Here is a 20,142-nt window from a genome sequence, read left to right as displayed (position 1 = left end):
GGGGACCGGAGTGGCCGCGGCCTCGGTGCTTCCTCGCCTGGCGACACCCGTTAACCGTTCGCGATCCCCGGCGGCGGTGGGAGGGTCTCCGGGCCCCATGTACTGGGAGATGGGCAGGGGTGAAGCCCGTGGAGGCGGGCGGCCGTGCGAGGGCGGCCTGAGGGGGAGGAGGACGGAGAGCCCCGAGAGGAAATCGCAAACAGCTCGGAGGCCGGCCGGGTGGCTTGGCGCGGCTTCTGGTCGCTCCGAACATCCCCCACCATCGAGCCCTGCTGTTCTGCCGGCGTGGAAGGCCGCGGGCACCCCAGGGTCCCACGCGCCCGTCGGGGGAGCTCTGTGCACAAGTCCATCCAGGGCCCGCCCTGGGGTGGCTCGGGGTGTGGGTACCACGACGGGATTCCATGTCGAGTGTGAGTCTCTGCTTCTTTTACTCCTTGGAGGTGCTTTATCGGGCCCAGTTTACTTTGTTCGGCCCCGGATATTTAGTGAGAACTGACAAGCGTCGCTGGTGACTGGGGAGGGACCTGGAGGAATGAGTAAGGCACGAGCCGGGACAAACACCTGGCGAGGTTAGGTAACCGCTGAGTGAGGCAGTGGAGGATGGAGAGCCAACCGGAGTGTCCGCGCAGGATTGCAGAGAAGGGGGGTCAGCAGGAGTGGGGCTGGCCTTGAGGATCCTGAATGCTGACCTTGGAGGACCATCAGGAGGATGGGGGAGGATCTGCAGATACTGGGGGACCGAGGTGGGGGAGACAGCTTGAAAGAGAGCTGAGAGCAGAGTTGCAAACCAGCTGAGTTGCAGACACATTATTTTTTGGCCAGCGCAGTGTTTGGGAAAAATTGAATCTGTTGCCAGAATTTTTAACTCGGAAGACTTCCACACAAAATCCAAATTTCCTTATTATTTATTTATTATTATTTATATATATTAAAAATTGGGAGACCTGTTAACACTAGTCCTGAATTCCTGCGTGACAGCTACGGACAGGCTGCAGCTGGGTGATGATGAAAGGGAGCTCAGCGCCCTTTCAAATGGAGCAAGAACTCTAGTTTGCCACCGTCCATACCACTTTCTGTCACAGTCCCTCAAGGGGAAGCTAGGTGACAGTTGCCATTTATACTCATGATGGTGTTTTCTTTAAGTGAAGTTAAGGAAAAAGTGAAATATTTCCTGTGCTTACATTTCTGTTCACACTGAGAAAAAAATATATATAGAGAGAGAAAGAAGCTGAAGCTTTCAAGAAAATGTTTTCTTATACCCTGTCAGCTTCACTCATTTATTACCTGCCTGGCATCCACTGGCATTTACTTCTGTGACCTTGGTTAGATTCAGAGATGAACTCAATAAGCTCAGAGCACATTAAAAAGAATGGGTGGGTGAAAGCTGAGGATTAGTGTTGGGGCCTGTGTTGTTTATGTGTTAGATACATACTGTACATTGTTTATATACAAATACATGCACTGTATATGTCTGTATACCTATGGTGGATCCAATCTTTCACCCAATTCATGAATCTCCTTTAAAATATCCCTGACAGGTAAGGTCATGAGTAATGTACAGACTGTCTTTTAAAGGCAAAATTTTTTCACAGATCCTCACTGTTTACATTACTTTCAAGTAAAAAAAAAAGTGTTTACTTACTTTCAAGAGAACCTGCTATAGCTCAGGGTCTCTTGAATTTAGCAAGCCTAATCAACTGTGGCCGATATGATAATTCAGTCACCACTTTATTCTAATTACTACAAAATTATGGTATCATTTTGCCCTTCACCTGGTACAGGGAATCATTTACATATTAATTCTGCCCGTGTTTTCTTCTTGGTCAGTTACAAGTAAAGTAACACTGCTTGACTCCACCGTGCTCATAAACACATCTGTAAATGATAACACTGAATTTGGCTACTAATGTTTGCTTATTTAAAAATCTTAAGGGTTATTTTCATAAAGAAATCACAAAATTAGAACACTTCTCATGGAGAACTCTTAGATTCCCAGCATGTCTATGAAGGATGTGTCTCTAAGCATCCAAAGATCCCAGTTGGAGGAGTATCCACCTAGTTCATAATTGGTAACTGGATGGCAGATATACTGACTTTCTAGCCCATTACTAGCCCATGATAGATATGCTAATTGATAGGGCAGACATTACTGATCCATCTAGATGCTCTTTCCCCTCTGAGCCTGTGTTGGGATTCAAGTCCTTCTCTACATAATCAAAGCAATCCTTCAGAGTTGGCATTAAATCCTATTCACCTAGCGGGTAGGATAGACTAGATTGTGGAGGATTTTCTCTAGCTTTAGAAGTCCAGCATTATCAGGAAGCAGTGGGAAAATTTTGAGAAGGGAGTACTAGGAGGAGTTGACTGGTGGTACCTGGAATGGTAAAGAGAGGGAAGAAAGTGGGGTTGGGCATGGTGGTTCACGCCTGTAATCCCAGCACTTTGGGAGGCTGAGGCGGGCGGATCACAAGGTCAAGAGATTGAGACCATCCTGGCCAACATGGCGAAACCGCATCTCTACTAAAAGTACAAAAATTAGCCTGGCATGGTGGCACGGGCCTGTAGTTCCAGCTACTTGGGAGGCTGAGGCAGGAGAATTGCTTGAACCCAGGAGGTGGAGGTTGCGGTGAGCTGGGATCATGCCACTGTACTCCAGCCTGGGCGACAGAGCGAGACTTCATCTAAAAAAAAAAAAAAAAAAAAAAGAGGGGAGGGAAGAAAGTGAAGAAAGTGGTTGCAGGTATGCCTGGGAAGAGACTGTTCTGTTGTACATTGATTAATGTATTCATTTGTCAGTATTTGAGTGCCTACTTTGTTGTTAATGGGGTGTGTGTTTGTGAGGGAGAAGGGTGAAAACATGGGGCTGTCCTTTAAAGATCTTACTAATTTGTCCCACAAATTTACTTACTGAGTGAGTCCTTAGTGTGTGCCAGGGGTTAGGATGGACACTGGGTATATAGTAATGAGCAAGCAAAACACAGTGTCCTAATGGATTTTAGGATTTAATGAGGAAGACATTCATTTAGTAAGTAAGGACACATTTTGGTGAATATCCCCAAAGCAGAAGTAGCTGGAGCTCTGGACATGTATGGTAGGGAGTTCTCACCTCTTCCAGTGGCCTAAAGGCTCAGTGGGAGTGGGGAAGGCATTTGAGGGTTTGTGTGTTGAGGGAGGGAATATGTTGCAGGTACAGAGAACCGGGATTCAGTAAAAGGGGATGAGGAGGGTGATGTGAGATGAGGCTGGAGGCGTTCACAGGGATCAGGTTGTAGAGACAGGATTTGGAACTTGATCTTAAGGACAATGGAAAGTCACTGAAGGGGTTGAACCATGGGAGATTTGCATTTTTAAAAGATTCCTCTAGCTCCAGCATGGTGGGTAGAAGAGAGGAGGATTTTAGCAGGAGATGTGATAGTGGCATTTATTAAGATGGTGGCAGTTGGGAGGCAGAGCGGTGAGCAGATTGATACTTAGGAGGTGGAAAGGACTGGATTCCGTGAATGGGTGAGGAAGGTGAGAAAGAGGGAGGGCTCGAACCATTTCAGGGTGTTGTTCATTAAGCAGACACCGGCAGGAGCAAGTTTGTGCGGAAATGCTGAGTTTGAGGTGCCTGTGAGGCACGTAAGTAGAGATGGTCTAGCGGGCAGCTGTTTAGATGGTTTTGCAGCTCGAGAAGAAAGGCTGGGCTACTGAGAAAAATGTGGGAGTTGTTGGTACGTAGCCACAGAAGTAGATTTGGCTGCCTAGGAAGAATTGATGGAACAGATATTGTAAACTGGTGGCTTAAGTTCTGTATTTGGCCTTCTAACATGTTTTTGGTTTTGACCCAAAATGTGGTTGGTTGCTTGGTTGGTTGGTTTTAATTAGGGCTAACAATGAATATTGGGATTTTATAGTAAAATCTGGACTTTGGTTTTTTTTGAAAAATGCGATAGTCTAACAATACTCACCCGAGATTTCTGGATGGCACTAGTTGCCTGGAGCTGAATGTTGGCTGCTCCATTAGAAAGGCCATGGATGTGGTCTTCAGTTTGTCACAGTCCCCACCACCCTCTAAGGTATTCTTTGTAGTGATCCCAGACTGCTTCACTTAGATTCCCTGCTTGGCAGCTGTAGGCATTTGAGTTTGTGACCCTTGTCAGAAAGTGAACTGTGAGGCTGGGCGCGGTGGCTCACGCCTGTAATCCCAGCACTTTGGGAGGCCGAGGCGGGTGGATCACCTGAGGTGTCAGGAGTTTGAGACCAGACTGACCAACATGGAGAAACCTAAACTAAAACTACAAAAAATTAGCTGGGTATGGTGGCGGGTGCCTGTAATCCCAGCTACTCAGGAGGCTGAGGCAGGAGAATCGCTTGAGCCTGGGAGGCAGAGGTTGCAGTGAGCTGAAATCGTGCCATGGCACTCCAACCTGGGCAACGAGAGTGAAACTCCATCTCAAAAAAAAAAAAAAAGAAAGTGAACCATGAAGAGGGCCTAGGAGAAGCCCAAGGAACTAAGGAACTACACCATTTGAAAGGGAAGTGGAGGAGCTGGCAAAGAAGGCTTGAAGAGCAACCAGAGGGGCAGGAGAAAGCCAGGAGTACTCTTGTGAAGAGGAGGGAATGCCGACCAACTGAGCCTAGTGCTGCTGACTTGGCCTGATACAAAAGATGTGTCCTTTGGTCTAGTCATGTGGAGGTCATCGGAGGAGGTCATCAGTTACCTTGGTGAGAGTTGCTGCATTCTCAGGGTGCTGGGTGAAAGGCTAACTGTGAGATGTTAAGGACGGGGGTGAGGAACGGAGATAGGGTTGGAAACTTATTCCAGAAGTTTGGCTGTGAAGAGCAACTTGTGTTGAGGAACCACAGGACTAACTCAGCATATCAACCTGGAGTGTTGATTTGACTTGTATATTTGTGAAGACTCATTATTTTCATGTGAAAATAAACCAATGATAAGACAATAGATATGTCATAGATTAGCGAGGTCTCAGAATGGAGGAGAGAGAGAAGATGGAAATATTAGATTTCGGCTAAATATTGAGGACTTTCCTTCTGCTAGGCACTGTAATCCCTTTCACATGTTGTTATCTCACATAGTCCTCAAAATGAGCCTATGGTGTGTCTATCTGGAATTGTCCTCATTTTGTGGATGAGTAAACTGAGGCTTGGAGAGGTATGGATGCTGAGCTGGTAAGTGGTAGAGCCAGGGTTTGAATCTGGCTATCACAGTGAATGTCTATATACTTAGCTACTTTAATTTCCCCCATAAGGATCTTCAGCTGCTTTTACTCCCTGCTATAAGGTATCAGCATCATTTATTGAAAAGACTTTTCTTTGCCCATTGAATTACTGTGGCAATTTTGTTGCAATCAGTCGGCCATATAAGTGTTGGTTTATTTTTAGACTCTCTTCTGTTCCAGCAATTTGTATATCTCTCTTTTTGACAATAGCACACTGTATATTATAGCTTTATAGTAAGGCTTAAAACCTAGTAATTTAAGTCCTCTAACTTACCTCTTTTTGAAAATTGCTCTGGCTAGGCGCCGTGGCTTACACCTGTAATCCCAGCACTTTGGGAGGCTGAGGCGGGCAGATCGCTTGAGCCCAGGAGTTCTAGACCAGCCTTGGTAACATGGTGAAATCCGTCTCTAAAAAAAAAAAAAAAATACAAAAATTAGCTGGGCGTGGTGGCGCGCGCTTGTATTTGGGAGGTGGAGGTTGCAGTGAGCTGTGAATGTGACACTGCACTCCAGCCTGGGCAACAGAAACCCTATGTCAAAAAAAAAAAAATTGCTCTGACTATTCTAGGTCATTTGCACATCCATACATTTTAGAATTATCTTGTCAATCTCTCTAAAAGGACCTGCTGGGATTTTGGATTGTAATCGTGTTGACTATTGTGAGACTTTTCTCAAAAAGCAATTAATGAGGCCTGGATCTCATTTCCTATAGGCATTAAAGAAATTTCCACTAAGATGTGTGACTGTAGGCCACAGGTTGCTAACTCAGTCAGTGAGGCAGGTAAGGAAAATGAATGGAGGAGCCAGGAATGAGATGATCATGTCAGCTGATCCTGGGCCATCGTGGAGGAATAATAGGGTACAGTGAGGACTTGGCAAATGCCGTCTAAGGGGGTGGCCTCTTCTCAGCTTCATTCAGCAATGCCTTGCAAGAACATGGGTTCATGTTGTCTGACCTTTCAATCATGAGAAGTTGGAAATCCAGATTTTTAAGCAGTGTCCTGATTTTTTCAATTGAAATTTAATACACTGAATGGGTCAACATCTGGTGGGTAAACAGAACACTCTCTAGGCGAAATGTGGCCCATGGGCTGCCGGTCTGTGACCTCGGCCTTAGGCTAATCATTCTTTGGTTCACATGTTCATCATCTGTAAACATGAAGGTGTTGAAGACAGTCTCAAAGTTCTTTTTCTAGCTCAATGAGTCTAAATTTCAAAAAAGGAAAATGTCAAAATAACTCAGAGTTTGAAGAGGTAACTGAGATCAGCAATAATGATAATATCTTAAGAAGTTGTCCAGAGCTTTACATTTGACATACTACTGTTGTGTCTGTGTCATTTAATCCTCACTTTATCTTGTGCAGGAGGCATCAGAGTTGTTTGCCCAACCACACGGGAGTTCCAGGTGACAATGTCACATCATCCGATAACAGGTCCAGTGCTTTTTGTTTTTTTACAGAGTCTTGCTCTGTCACCCAGGCTGGAGTGCAGTGGCAAGATCTCGGCTCACTGCAAGCTCCGCCTTCCCAATTCACGCCATTCTCCTGCCTCAGCCTCCCAAGTAGTTGGAACTACAGGCGCCCACCACCACGCCTGGCTAATTTTTTTGTATTTTTAGTAGAGGCGAGGTTTCACCGTGTTAGCCAGGATGGTCTCCATCTCCATCTCCTCACCTTGTGATCCGCCCGCCTCGGCCTCCCAAAGTGCTAGGATTACAGGCGTGAGCCACTGTATCCGGGTTTTTTTTTTTTTTTTTTTTTGAGACAGAGTCTCACTGTGTCACCCAGGCTGTAGTACAGTGGTGTGATCTTGGCTCACTGCAACCTCTGCTTCCTGGGTTCAAGCAATTCTCTTGCCTCATCCTCCCAAGTAGCTAGGATTGCAGGCATGCACCACCACACCCAGCTAATTTTTAGTAGAGACGGGGTTTCACGGTGTTGGCCAGGCTGACAGTGGTCTTTTTTAACAGTCTTTGAAGGCTCTGGAAATAGGTGCTTTGGGAGGGAGAGCAGTTATGGGGGACTGTGAGATGGCCTTCAGCTCAGTTGAAGCAGGTCCCTATCTAGATTTGTAACTTGGGTTGGTTGAAGTGTCAAGGCTTTTGGGTAAGAGTTGAAGCCTTTGTGAGAACTCTGAAGGCAGGAACTTTCCCATACATTCATCTTAGTAAGCCAGTGCCTGGCATACTACCTGACACACAGTTAAGTTTTTGTATCAGTAACTCAGTAGATAAATTGATCCTTCAAAAAAGAAATCAAAGGCTTTAAATAAAGGTGGCTGATAATTTTGTCCAGAGAATTTCAAGAATAGTCAGATGCTTTTGGTAAGTACTTTTAGAATGTTAAGATTGAAAGCTGAGAGACTTTATTCCTATAACTCCACTCCTAGATGGAAAAAACTCACCATGTCGTCGTCCTCCTGTTTGACCCTGAGATTTGGGTTTTGATTAACAGGTTATAACTGTCTCCCTGTTTAGTACATTTGAGAAATCAAATACAGCAGGTATAAGGGAAGTTAAAGCCACTAAAGGATTTCGTATGCCTTTAAAATTTCCAAATGGGTATAAGTCTTTATCTTTTAAGGATACATACTGAAATATGGAGTGATACGATGTCTGAGATTTCTTTCAGTGAGGCACTGTGGGTAGTGGAGAGGGTAAAGATAAAAGATGATTGGATATAAGTTGGTAATTTTTAAGCTAGAAGATGGATAGATGGGGTTTCATTATACCTGTCTTTATTTCACATATGCTATTTGAAATCTTTCATAATAAATGTAAAAAGGAAACAATCACAGAGCTTTATAGGTTCAACAATACTTTTGGTCAACCAAACTTCACCTTTTTTTTTTTTTTTTTTGAGTTCGTAATTAGTATCATCAAGGGAAAGATGGGACAAAGGAAAACAGCATGGTGGAAAAGAGCATGGTGGAAATGGGCATATGGGCTTTGAGACTGACAGCCGTGGCTCAGCCTCCTGCTAGCCACGTGGCAAGTCACTGAACTAAGTCTGGGTCTCCAGGTCTGTAACAGCAGGAGAGTACAGTCTCATTTGCATGGTTGTGGGGAGGATTAGGGATGAAGTGGGCCAAGTGTCCGAGAACAGCACCTGGCCCATCCTAGGGGCTTAGATCTGGTAGTGTTTTATTATTGTTAGAGACAGAGAGTAATGAAGGATAAAAATCTGCCCCAGGGCTCTCATCTATAACCCTTTTCTTCTGTATATGAATTATAGTGCCAATGGTTATGTAACCATGGAGTTAATTTATTATTTTAGAAACAGAACTCTTAAAGACCAGATCAGACCACTTTGAGATTTACAAGAACTGTAACCAGTTTATTGCTTTTTGAAAAATGAAGTAAGGAAGAACTTCCAGAAGAAAGGCATATTAAAATGGTGGGATGCCATTTTATACCTATTGAACTGACCTCCTTCCTTACCCCAATTAATGATAATATCCAACGTCAATGAGTTTTTTTTTTTTTTTGGGGGGGGGGAAACTTTTCTCATATGTATATTAGTAAACTGTTTGGGAAAGCATTTTGGCAGTATATGTTGAGAGCCACCAAAAGGCCCATATCCAGAGATTTAGTAATCACCCTTTGAAAGGTGTTCTAAGGAAATAATTAAGAAGAACTGTTATATACCCATTAAAAATTATTCTGTAATAGCATAGAAAAGGCTTATGATGAGCATGCTAGGTTGTATCTATCTTATGATCACAGCTATGCAGTTCTTACCAGAAATGTAAATGGAGGCTGGAAAAGAGCATGAAGAAGGGAAAACAATTAATGTGTTAGGGTTGTGGTTAGTAGCTTAGTTTTTCTTTCAGAAATTCTTTTATTGTTGTTAAAGATTATGCCAGTGTGTCCAAGCATACACACTCAAAGACCTTGCAAGAGGACGTTACTATCATGGTATGTGGGACCTTTGGGACATGGGTAAGGTGTTTCTGAAAATAGAGTAATCAAAACCCAGAAAGCACCGGAAACCTTGAGGGTGTGATCACTTAAGTAGAGAAGAAATTGAAACCAAGACTTTCATTCTTGAACCGTTCCCCTACAAAATACTATACTTTGATGCTTCTTTAGATCTTTGCTGTTACCTCTCAACGTTCTTGAAATCACTTTGTTTCCAGGTTCAATTTCAGAAGCTTCAGCAACTGCGCCTTACACAGTACCATGGAGGATCCTTACCAAATGTGAGCCAGCTGCGGAGCAGTGCGTCAGAGTTTCAGGTACTTCCAGATATGTATTTTCTTGAAGCTGAATGGAGTGTAAAAAATAGACAAAGATGAGATCTTGAAGGATAAGCTGGGCCTAGGTACAGTTCAGTCTTCATTTCGAAAGTCCGTTAATACTCTCATAGTTTCTTTTTTTTTTTTTTGAGACGGAGTCTCGCTCTGTCGCCCAGGCTGGAGTGCAGTGGCCGGATCTCAGCTCACTGCAAGCTCCGCCTCCCGGGTTCACGCCATTCTCCTGCCTCAGCCTCCTGAGTAGCTGGGACTACAGGCGCCCGCCACCTCGCCCGGCTAGTTTTTTTGTATTTTTTTTTAGTAGAGACGGGGTTTCACCGTGTTAGCCAGGATGGTCTCGATCTCCTGACCTCGTGATCCACCCATCTCGGCCTCCCAAAGTGCTGGGATTACAGGGTTGAGCCACCGCGCCCGGCCACTCTCTCGTAGTTTCTACAGCATACGATAGTGTTATTTCACAAATGGCTGAAGGCGGCACTGGCCAGTAGAATTATAACACAAGCATATGTAATTTAAAATGTTCTAGTAGCTACATTAAAGAAGAAACATGTGGGATTAATTTTAATATCTATATTTTTCAAAATGCAGCTTTCTCATATATAATTTTAATATTACTTAAATAAATGTTTGGCTGGGCATGGTGGCTCACACCTGTAATCCTAGCACTTTGGAGACCAAGGCCAGTGGATCACCTGAGGTCAGGAGTTCAAGACCTGCCTGGTCACCATGGTGAAACCCCATCTCTACTAAAAATACAAAAATTAGCTAGGTGTGGTGGCGCACAGCTGCAGTCCTAGCTACTTGGGAAGCTGAGGCATGAGAATCGCTTGAACCCAGGAGGCGGAGGGTGCAGTGAGCAGAGATCACACCACTGTACTCCATCCTGGGTGACAGAGCAAGACTCTGTCTCAAAGAAAAAAAATAAAAATAAAAATAAAAAATTTAATCCAGTATATCCAAAATATGATCATTTTAACATGCAATCAGCATAAAAAAATTGAGAAATCTCACATACCTTTGTGTGTACTAAGTCAAAATCTGTTGCGTATTTTATACTTAAAGCATACTTTAATTTGTACCAGCTGCATTTCGCTAGTTTCATGTGGCTAGTGGCCACCACACGGGTCAGTGCAGGTGTAAGGCACAGATAAGTAGTCTGTATTGAGTTTAGATTACTGCAGTGTCCTAATGTGCTTTCATCATTCATATAAGTGGAAAGCCTTGTTCAAAACAATGTGGAATTGGTGTTTCAGACAATAGTATATGGCACTGTTGTTAAGACGTGAATTAGACCTGCTTAGATATCCTAGTCTCTGAAACATTAGGAGCCTGTCATTCTAATTATGCAATTTAAGATTTGTTGTTAAAGTTGAGATATAAACTTTAAGATGAAGCATTACTTGATTATTTGGATGCCTGACCATTTTAAAAGCACTGTCTTATTTCTTTGTGATAGAAACTGGGTTCACTTTTTTGATGATGTCAAATGAAGCCAAATGTATTATTTAAGTTGGGGACTTCAATTTGAAAGTGCTAATAGGAACTCCAAATATAGTTGTGATTAGAAAAAGTATAACATGAACATATTTGTACCCTGCTACACTGGAATCTTGTCTTCAGTATGATGACAATGGACTCTTTACCATATTACTGCCTGTATTAGAGGTCTATCTTCATATATCAAACTACCTTATATATTAACCCACTGTGTTACTTAGTATCCAAATAACATAGGTCTCTGCCTTATGCTGGATTTCATACTTCAGGAAATACAGCATTGTGCGAGTTTGCTGCGTCTGAGATCCCAATTTTGTGCTACTTTATTGTCAACTTTAGAGGAATATAGAATTTACTATAATGTTCCCCTTCCGTTGCATTGGGGAATGGGATAAAATGATAATCCTTGGCCTTCCCAGGATTCTTTTCTTTTTTTGTGTGAGATGGAGTCTCACTCTGTTGCCCAGGCAGGAGTGCAGTAGCATGATCTCAGCTCACTGTAACCTCCATTACCTGGGTTCAAGCAATTCTTCTGCCTCAGCCTTCTGAGTAGCTAGGATTACAGGTGTGCACCACCATGCCCAACTAATTTTTATATTTTTAGTAGAGATGAGGTTTCACCATGTTGGTCAGTTTGGTCTTGAACTCCTGACCTCAAGTAATCCGCCCACCTTGGCCTTCCAAAGTGCTGGGATTACAGGCATGAGCCACTGCGCCCAGCCCCCAGGATTCTTTTCATACTGTTTTTGTTTTGTTTGTTTGTTTTTTTCTTTGCAACAATCACAAACTTACAGAATACTTGGAAGTATAGTCCACTTAACTTTTTTTCTTTTTTTTTTTTGAGTCTCGTTCTTTCACCTAGGCTGGAGTGCCATAGCGCGATGTCAGCTCACTGCAACCTCTAGCTCCTGAGTTCAAGCGATTCTCCTGCCTCAGCCTCCCAAGTAGCTGGGATCATAGGCGCACATCACCACGCCTGGCTAATTTTTGTATTTTTAGTAGAGACAATGTCTCACCATGTTGGCCAGGCTGGTCTCGAACTCCTGACCTCAGGTGATCCACCCACCTCGTCCTCCCAAAGTGCTGGGATTACAGGCATGAACTACTGTGCCCTGCTGACATAACTTTTTTTTCACTTGGGAATAAGTTGCTGACCTGATGCCCCATCACCCCCTAATATTTCACTGTGTTTTTCCTACAAGGAAAGACATTGTTCTATATAACCAAAATATAGCCATCAAGATAAGAAAATTAACAGTGATCCGTTATTATAATCTAATCTTTAGACCTCATTTACTAAATGTCCCACTGCTCTCCTCTATGGCAAAGGGATTCAGTTCAGAATCACATGCCCGTTATTGTCTGCAGTCTTCTTCAGTCTGGAACAGCTTTTCAGCCCTTTATTTTTGACATTAATTCAAGTACTCATAACTTTTGTGATCCCGTCACATTTGAAGATTACGGGCCAGTTTTTTTGTAGATATAACCCCTCAGTTGGGGTCTGCCTAACGTATCTTTGTGATTTGATTCAGACTGTGCATCTTTGGCAGGAATAACACAGAAGTGATGCTGTTATGGTATCACATTAGGCACCTGATTTTGATGTGTCCTATTAATGATGATGTTCTCTTTTATTAATTAAGGTGGTGTCCACCAGGCATGGTGACTCACGCCTGTAATCCCAGCATTTTGGGAGGCTGAGGCAGGCAGATCGCTTGAGCCTAGGAGTTTGAGACCAGCCTGGGCAACATGGCGAGACCCTGTCCCTACCAAAAAAAAAAAAAAAAAAAAAAGGCTAGATGTGGTAGTGCACGCCTCTGGTCCCAGCTACTTGGTAAGCTGAAGTGGGAGGATTGATTGCTTGAGGCTGCAGAGCAGAGATTTCAGTGAGCTCAGATGGTGCCACAGCACTCCAGCTTGGGTGGCAGAGTCAGACCTTGTCTCAAAAAAAAAAAAAGGTGGCGTGTCTGTCAGGCTTCCCCATTCTAAAGTTACTCTTTTCCCCTTTGTAAAGAATAAATATTTTGTGAGGAGATAGTTTATCCTGATCTTCATTAAACTTTGAATCTATACATTAATTTTTTATCTCTCGGTATATGGTTTTATGATTTTCTGTGTTATTCAATCTCTTATAATCTATTATTTTTATTCAGTTTTTGAAGCAATGAAAGCACAGATTTATTGAACGAAAGTACACTATACAGAGTTGGAGTGGGCTTGAGGAAGCTAATCTGTTATTTTTATTTTGATCTTCACATTCTCCCCAATTAGGCTGGTGGGAGCCCTCTTCCAAACTGAGAAAAATTCTTGAAAAACTGAGGAGAGTCCCAGAGCACAGATTTTTTTTAAGTAAATTTTTTGAGGTATAATTTACGTACAATATAATTTATACCTTTTTTAGGTATACATTTCTATGCCGTATTACCACCACAATGAAGATGTAGAATAGTTCCATTACCCCAAAAGTTTCCCTTGTGTCTCTTTGTAAGTATTCTCCATCCCCCACCTTCAGCCTCTGGAAACTACCATCTGTAGTTTTGACTCTTCCAGTGTCCTATTAGTGGAATCAAATGTCCATAGTCTTGAGTTTTTCTCTCACTTAGCATATTGCATTTGAGATTCATCTGAGTTGTTGTGTGTATTAGTTTCCTAGGGCTGCTGTAACAAAGTACTTGGTGCCTTAAAACAACAGAAATTTATTTTCTTGTGTTCTGAGTCCAGAAGTTGGAAATCATGGTGTCAGCGGCACCATGAACGCTCTGGGGAAGAATCTCTCCTTGTCTCTTCCTAGCTTCCGTGAACTGCGGCAGTTCTTAGCTTGTAGCTGCATCACTTGCTCATACTCTCTGCCTCTGTCATCACAGACTTTCTTCATTGTTTGTCTGTGTCTCTGTGTCTAAATCTTCCTCTTTTCTCTTATAAAGAACTAGTCATTGGATTTAGGGCCTACCCTAATCCAATATGATCTCACCTTTGCTTGATTACATCCGCAAAGATTCTGTTTGCAAATAAAATCATATTCACAGGTTCTGGGGGATAGGACTTGAACATATCTTTTTTGGTGGCCATGATTTAACCCACTACATTGCATTGATCAGTAGTTCATTTCTTTTTATTACTGAGTAGAATTCCCTTCTATGGATGTAGATAATTTATCCATTCATCAGTTAGTTGATGGACATTTGGGTTGTTTCCACTTTTGGCAATTATGAATAAATATTCTATAAACATTCACTTACAGTTTTTGTGTAAGTACCTAGTAGTGGAATTGCTAGATCATATAGTAAGTGTATATTAACTTTAGCTTTATAAGAAATCGCCAAGCTGTTCTCCAAAGTGGCTCTACTGTTTCACATTCTTACCAGCAGGGCATGAGAGTTCCAGTGACCCTGTATCTGCTCTAGCACTTGGTATTTCAGAGTTTCAAAAAAATGGTGGTTAAAAAACATAATATAAAATTTACCGTCTTAACCATTTTTTAAAAGTAGTTTCTTGGTATCTTCTAAAACCATTTTTAAATGTATAGTTCAGTGGTATTATGTACATTCATATTGTGCAGCCAATCTCCAGAATTTTTTCATCTGACAAAACTGAAATCCTATGCCCATTCAACAGGAATTCTCCATGTTCCCTTCCCACCAGCCTCTGGCAACCACTCTTCTTTCTGTCTGTGTGAGTTTGACTATTCTAAGTGTCTCATATGAGGGAGATCATGTACTATTTGTCTTTTTTGTGACTGGCTTGTGCTTAGTATAATGTCTTCAGGGTTCACCCATGTTATAGTCTGTGACATGATTTCCTTCCTTTTAAAGGCTGAGTAACATTTCATTGTACGTGGATGCCACATTTTGTTCCATTCATCCACTAATGGACACTTGGGTTGTCTCCACTTCTTAGCTATTGTGAATAATGCTGCTATGAACATGGGTGTGCAAATATCTCTTCAAGGCTCTGCTTTCAGTTCTTTTGAGTATATACGCAGAAGTAGGATTGCTGGATCATAGGATAATTCTGGTTTTAATTTTTTTTTTTTTTTTTGAGACTGAATCTCGCTCTGTTGTCCAGGCTGGAGTGCAGTGGTGTGATCTCAGCTCACTGCAACCTCTGCCTCCTGGGTTCAAGCAATTCTACTGCCTGAGCCTCCTGAGTAGCTAGGATTACAGGCGTGCCCCACTACGCCTGGCTAATTTTTTTTTTTTTTTTTACAGAAGGGTTTCATTTTCTCCACATCCTCACCAATACTTACTTTCTGTTTTTGTTTGTGTGTGTTTTTGATAGTAGCCATCCTAGTGTGTGTGAAGTGGTAGTATTTCAAAGTGAAAAATTTTAGGCTGCTCTGCCTGTGGAGTAGAGTAGCCATTCTTTTATTTCTTTACTTGCCTAATAAACGTGCTCTCACTTTACTCTAAATTTTTTTTTAAAAAAAATTTAGTAATTCTAGCACCTGTGTAGTGGTATCTCATTGTGGTGTTTTTGTTTGTTTGTTTTTGAGACAGAGTCTTACTCTGTCACCCAGGCTAGAGTGCAGGGGCACAATCTCCGCTCACTGCAACCTCCGCCCTGGTTCAAGTGATTCTCCTGCCTCAGCCTCCCAAATAGCTGGGATCACAGGCATGCACCACCACACCTGGCTAATTTTTTGTATTTTTAGTAAAGATGAAGTTTCACCATGTTGGCCAGGCTGGTCTCGAACTTCTGATCTCAGGTAATCTACCTGCCTCGGCCTCCCAAAGTGCTGGGATTGTAGGCATGAGCCACCCAGCCAGGTCTCACTGTAGTTTTAATTGCATTTTCCTAATGATTACTAATGATGTTGAAAATTTTGTGTATGCTTATTTGCGATCCTTGTATCTTCTTTGATGAAGCGTTCAAATCTTGTGTCTAGTTTTCATTTTTATTTTTTATTTTTTTTGAGATGGAGTCTCGCTCTGTTGTCCAGGCTGGAGTGCAGTGGCATGATCTTGGCTCACTGCAAGCTCCGCCTCCTGGGTTCATGCCATTCTCCTGCCTCAGCCTCCTGAGTAGCTGGGACTACAGGCACCCGCCACCTCGCCCGGCTAATTTTTTTTGTATTTTTAGTAGAGACGGGGTTTCACTGTGTTAGCCAGGATGGTCTCGATCTCCTCACCTGGTGATCTGCCCGCCTCGGCCTCCCAAAGTGCTGGGATTACAGGCATGAGCTACCACGCCCGGCCTTGTCTAGTTTTTAAATTGAGTTGTTAATTTTCTTAATGAGTTGTGAGAGTTGTTTACATATTCTGGATACCAGTTCTTTATCAGGTATGTATTTTGCAAATATTTTCCCCCAGTCTGTGGCTTGTTTTTTCATTTTCTCAATAGTTTTGAAGACTAGAAGTTTTAAATTTTGAAGTCTAGTTTATCAATTGTGTTATTTCATGATTTGTGCTTTTGTTTTATCTATTAGTAAGAGTTCTTTGCCTAACTCAAGTTCCCAAAGGTTTTTTTCCTGTGTATTTCTCTATTAGTTTTATAGCTCTGTGTTTTACACTTAAGTATAATTATGAGTTAATTTTTTTGTGTGGTATAGGGTGTGGGTTTGAGGCTCACTCATTTTGCTTGGGGATATTAAATTGTTCTAGCACCATTTGATGAAGACTTTCTTTTCTCTATTGAAATGCCTTGGTGCCTTTGTTGAAAATCAATTGACCATATACATGTGGGTCTATTTCTGGACTCTTATCTTCTGTGTCATTGGTTTCATTGTCTATCATTTTGCTAATACTACACTGTCTTGATTATTGTACCTTTATAGCAAGGCTTGGAATTAGGTAATGAGAGTCCTCTTTGTTCTTTTTTGAAGCTGTTTTGCTTATTTTAGTTCCGTTGCTTATCCATAATGTTTTAGAATCAGCTTGTTAATATCGACAAAAACACCTGCTAGGATTTTTTTTTTTTTTTTTTGAGACAGGGTCTCGCTCTGTTGCCCAGGCTGGAGTGCAGTGGCGCGATCTCCACTCACCGCAAGCTCTGCCCCCCGGGTTCATGCCATTCTCCTGCCTCAGCCTCTCGAGTAGCTGGGACTACAGGCGCCTGCCACCATGTCCGGCTAATTTTTTTGTATTTTTGGTAGAGATGGGGTTTCACAGTGTTAGCCAGGATGGTCTTGATCTCCTGACCCTGTAATCCGCCCGCCTCGGCTTCCCAAAGTGCTGGGATTACAGGCGTGAGCCACTGCGCCCGGCCAACACCTGCTAGGATTTTAAACAGGATTGCATTGAGTCTATAGGTAGGTTGGGGATAACTGACCTCTTTATAATACAGAGTCTTCCATGAATGTGGTACAGAAACACAGATTTTTATTGAAGTTCAGTTGCTTATAATCACTTTTTTATATACAATCCTCCTTTTATTTTTATTATATTTATGTATTTTTGATTGACAAAATTGTATATATGTATGGTATACAATATGATGTTTTGATAAATATATACATTGTGGAATGGCTAATCAGACAAACATATGCATCCTCTCACATCATTATCATTTCTTTTGTGGTGAGAATCTGCTCTTTTAGCAATTTGAAAATATATGACACATTGTTGTTAACTTTAGCAATCATGATGTACTATAGATATGTTGAACTTGTTCTTCCTGTCTACTCCTTTTATGTTTGTAAATCACCTTGGAGTTTACAAAATGCTTTCATATCTGTTATTTTACTTCATCCTCTTACTCCAACATTGGTTGGTAAGTGTAGTACTATTTTAATATGGTAAAGACCAATTTTCTATCCTAATGTAGGATCTCAAAGTGCATTCTTTTTTTCTAACCCAATGAGCCCTTATGCTAAGAACATAGACTTATCAGATGAGTAAACAAAAGCCAGCTTTTCAGCCTGCCTTCTGATAATCTTTAGCAAGGGACAGATCATCAGTCAAGGGATGGCCAAGGTTACAGCCCTCATGTCTCTAGGCAGGGCCTGGCACACATACACTGAGGGCAGAAAGGAGGAAATGGGCATTATCTTCTCTGAGAGCGAGGGCTAGAGCTGTCTCTTCTGCTCAGTGAAGGGATAGCATGTTCCAGCCTGTGTAACAGCTAACACATGTTGACTGAGTGGCTTGTCAGGCAGCTGTAGAGAGAGGGACAAAGGGCTTCTCTCTGTGTAGGGGTTTGTAGGTATAGTTGTAGCTTTTCACATCCCTTTTTTTTTTATATTTGAGACAAGGTCTCAAAACAGTCGCCCAATTGGAGCGCAGTGGTGTGATCTTGGCTCACTGCAACCTTCACCTCCTGGGCTCAAGGGGTCCTCCTGTCTCAGCCCCCCAGGTAGCTGAGAGTACAGGCGCAAGCCACCACACCTGGCCAGTTTTTGTATTTTTGTAGAGATAGAGTTTCACTGTGTTGCCCAAGCTAGTCTCGAACTCTTGAGCTCAAGCGATCCACCCACTGTGGCCTCCCAAAGTGCTAGGATTACAGGTGTGAGCCACCACTCCCAGCCTCATATCCTTTGTATAACCTACCCTAGTCCTTTCAAATCATATCACTAAAAACTAATTGCACTTTTTACATCTCTATTAACTACACTTTAACAAAATTGTATCATGTCATTTATAACTGAGGGCTTTTAAATTCTAATTTAGGGAACAATCTGATGGTCAAGGGAAGAAGCCCTTGTAGCAAGGCAGTTTGCAAAGGCCTGGAAGGCCAGGTCCAGCAAGGTGGGTTTCCTGGGGCCCACTACCAATATGAGTAGTATAATGAGGCCCAGAGTTTGCATAGCAAGTAAGAAAGAGAACCAGGACTTAAAAATCAAGTCTTTGACTTCCAGTTCCGTTTCCATGGTTTTCCTTTACTGCATTTCCTTTCAAATTTTCATAAGGTTCTTTATAGAAAAAAAAAAGATTGGCAAAAAGATACATCAGTTAAACAAAAGAAAACCTAGGTAGCAGTATTAATCTCAAAATATCTCTGCTAACCACAACTGACATTTATTGAGTATGTGCTATGTACCAGACACTGTGTTAAGCTCTCTATGTAGATGGTAATTGTCATAGCATTATATGACTTTCATGTGATGAAACAACATAGCAACAAATTGCAAAAAGGAAAAACTCCAATAAATGAGGAGAAATCGACAATAGCACAATTGTAGATTTTTAACTCACTATGACTGAGCCAATATTCAAAATGAAGATAATAAAGAGTGATACCATTAACAAATCCGAATTACTGTATACCAAAATTTATTCTCTAGAGTTAATTCTCTAAAAAGGTAAGATATCTTTCTAGATATTTCTAGACTCATTTTAAAAGCAATACTTCTTTTTCTGATTATAAATGTAACACTTGCTTATTACAGAATGCTGGTTACATCTTTGTTCACCATTTGGCCTTTTCTTTCAAAGTTTTGCAGTGACTATAAATATTTTTTAACAAAATCAGCCTCATATGCATGTATAGTTTTGTATTTTCCTTCTTTCTGTTTGGGAACATTTTCCCATATGTGTTCAATGGTTTTCAGAAACATTATTTCTAGTGACTACATGGTCTTCTGTCACATGGATATGCCACAGTTTAACTGCTCCCTTGTTGTTTGGGTTGTTTTCACTCTTTGTTCATGGTGTGTGTGTGTGTGTGTATGTGTGTGTTTATAGTGTAAATTGATCACATATTAGGCCAAATAAATTCTCAGTAAATTAAAAAAGGAGAAATAGAATCTGAACATAATTAATAAAATTGTAATTAATAATTAAATTTAAATTTAAAAATCCAGGTATTTGAAAAAAATTTTAAAGCCTTTTTAATAACTATTAGATACACTATCAGGCAGGCCGGGTACCATGGCTCACACCTGTAATCCTAGCACTTTGGGAGGCTGAGGCAGGCAGATTGCTTGAGTCCAGGAGTTGGAGAAAGATAATGAAGGGCTAGAAGAATGCCTTCACTTTGAAAATCCGAGGAATGCCTTGGATCCCTCCTGAGGAAAATATGTAAATGTGTATACATGCTCTTATTCACTTATTTTATTTATTTATTTATTTATTTATTTATTTATTTTTGAGACAAGTCTTGCTCTGTCACCCAGGCTGGAGTGCAGAAGCGTGATCTCAGCTCACTGCAACTTCCGCCTCCCAGATTCAAGCGATTCTGCTGCCTCAGCCTCCTGAGTAGCTGAGACTACAGGCGCCTGCCACCATGCCTGGCT

At 41.8% G+C, this 20,142-nt stretch overlaps 1 protein-coding gene across 1 annotated transcript in view; it reads left to right on the top strand.

Moving 5' to 3' along the window:
- Window positions 1–201: 201 nt before the first annotated feature.
- The window catches only part of CRTC3 (CREB regulated transcription coactivator 3), a 113,053-nt gene continuing 93,112 nt past the window's right edge, over window positions 202–20,142 (top strand). The window contains exons 1-2 of the mRNA XM_011978374.1: window positions 202–410; window positions 9,360–9,458. Of these exons, the coding sequence (XP_011833764.1) occupies window positions 402–410; window positions 9,360–9,458 (108 nt within the window). The 5' untranslated portion in view covers window positions 202–401. The remainder of the gene's footprint in view (window positions 411–9,359; window positions 9,459–20,142) is intronic.

The sequence above is a fragment of the Mandrillus leucophaeus genome, unplaced genomic scaffold (genome assembly GCF_000951045.1).
Source record: "Mandrillus leucophaeus isolate KB7577 unplaced genomic scaffold, Mleu.le_1.0 Scaffold193, whole genome shotgun sequence".
NCBI lineage: Eukaryota > Metazoa > Chordata > Mammalia > Primates > Cercopithecidae > Mandrillus > Mandrillus leucophaeus.
Note: the sequence above shows the minus strand (reverse complement) of the source record. Positions and strands in the feature narration are given on the sequence as shown.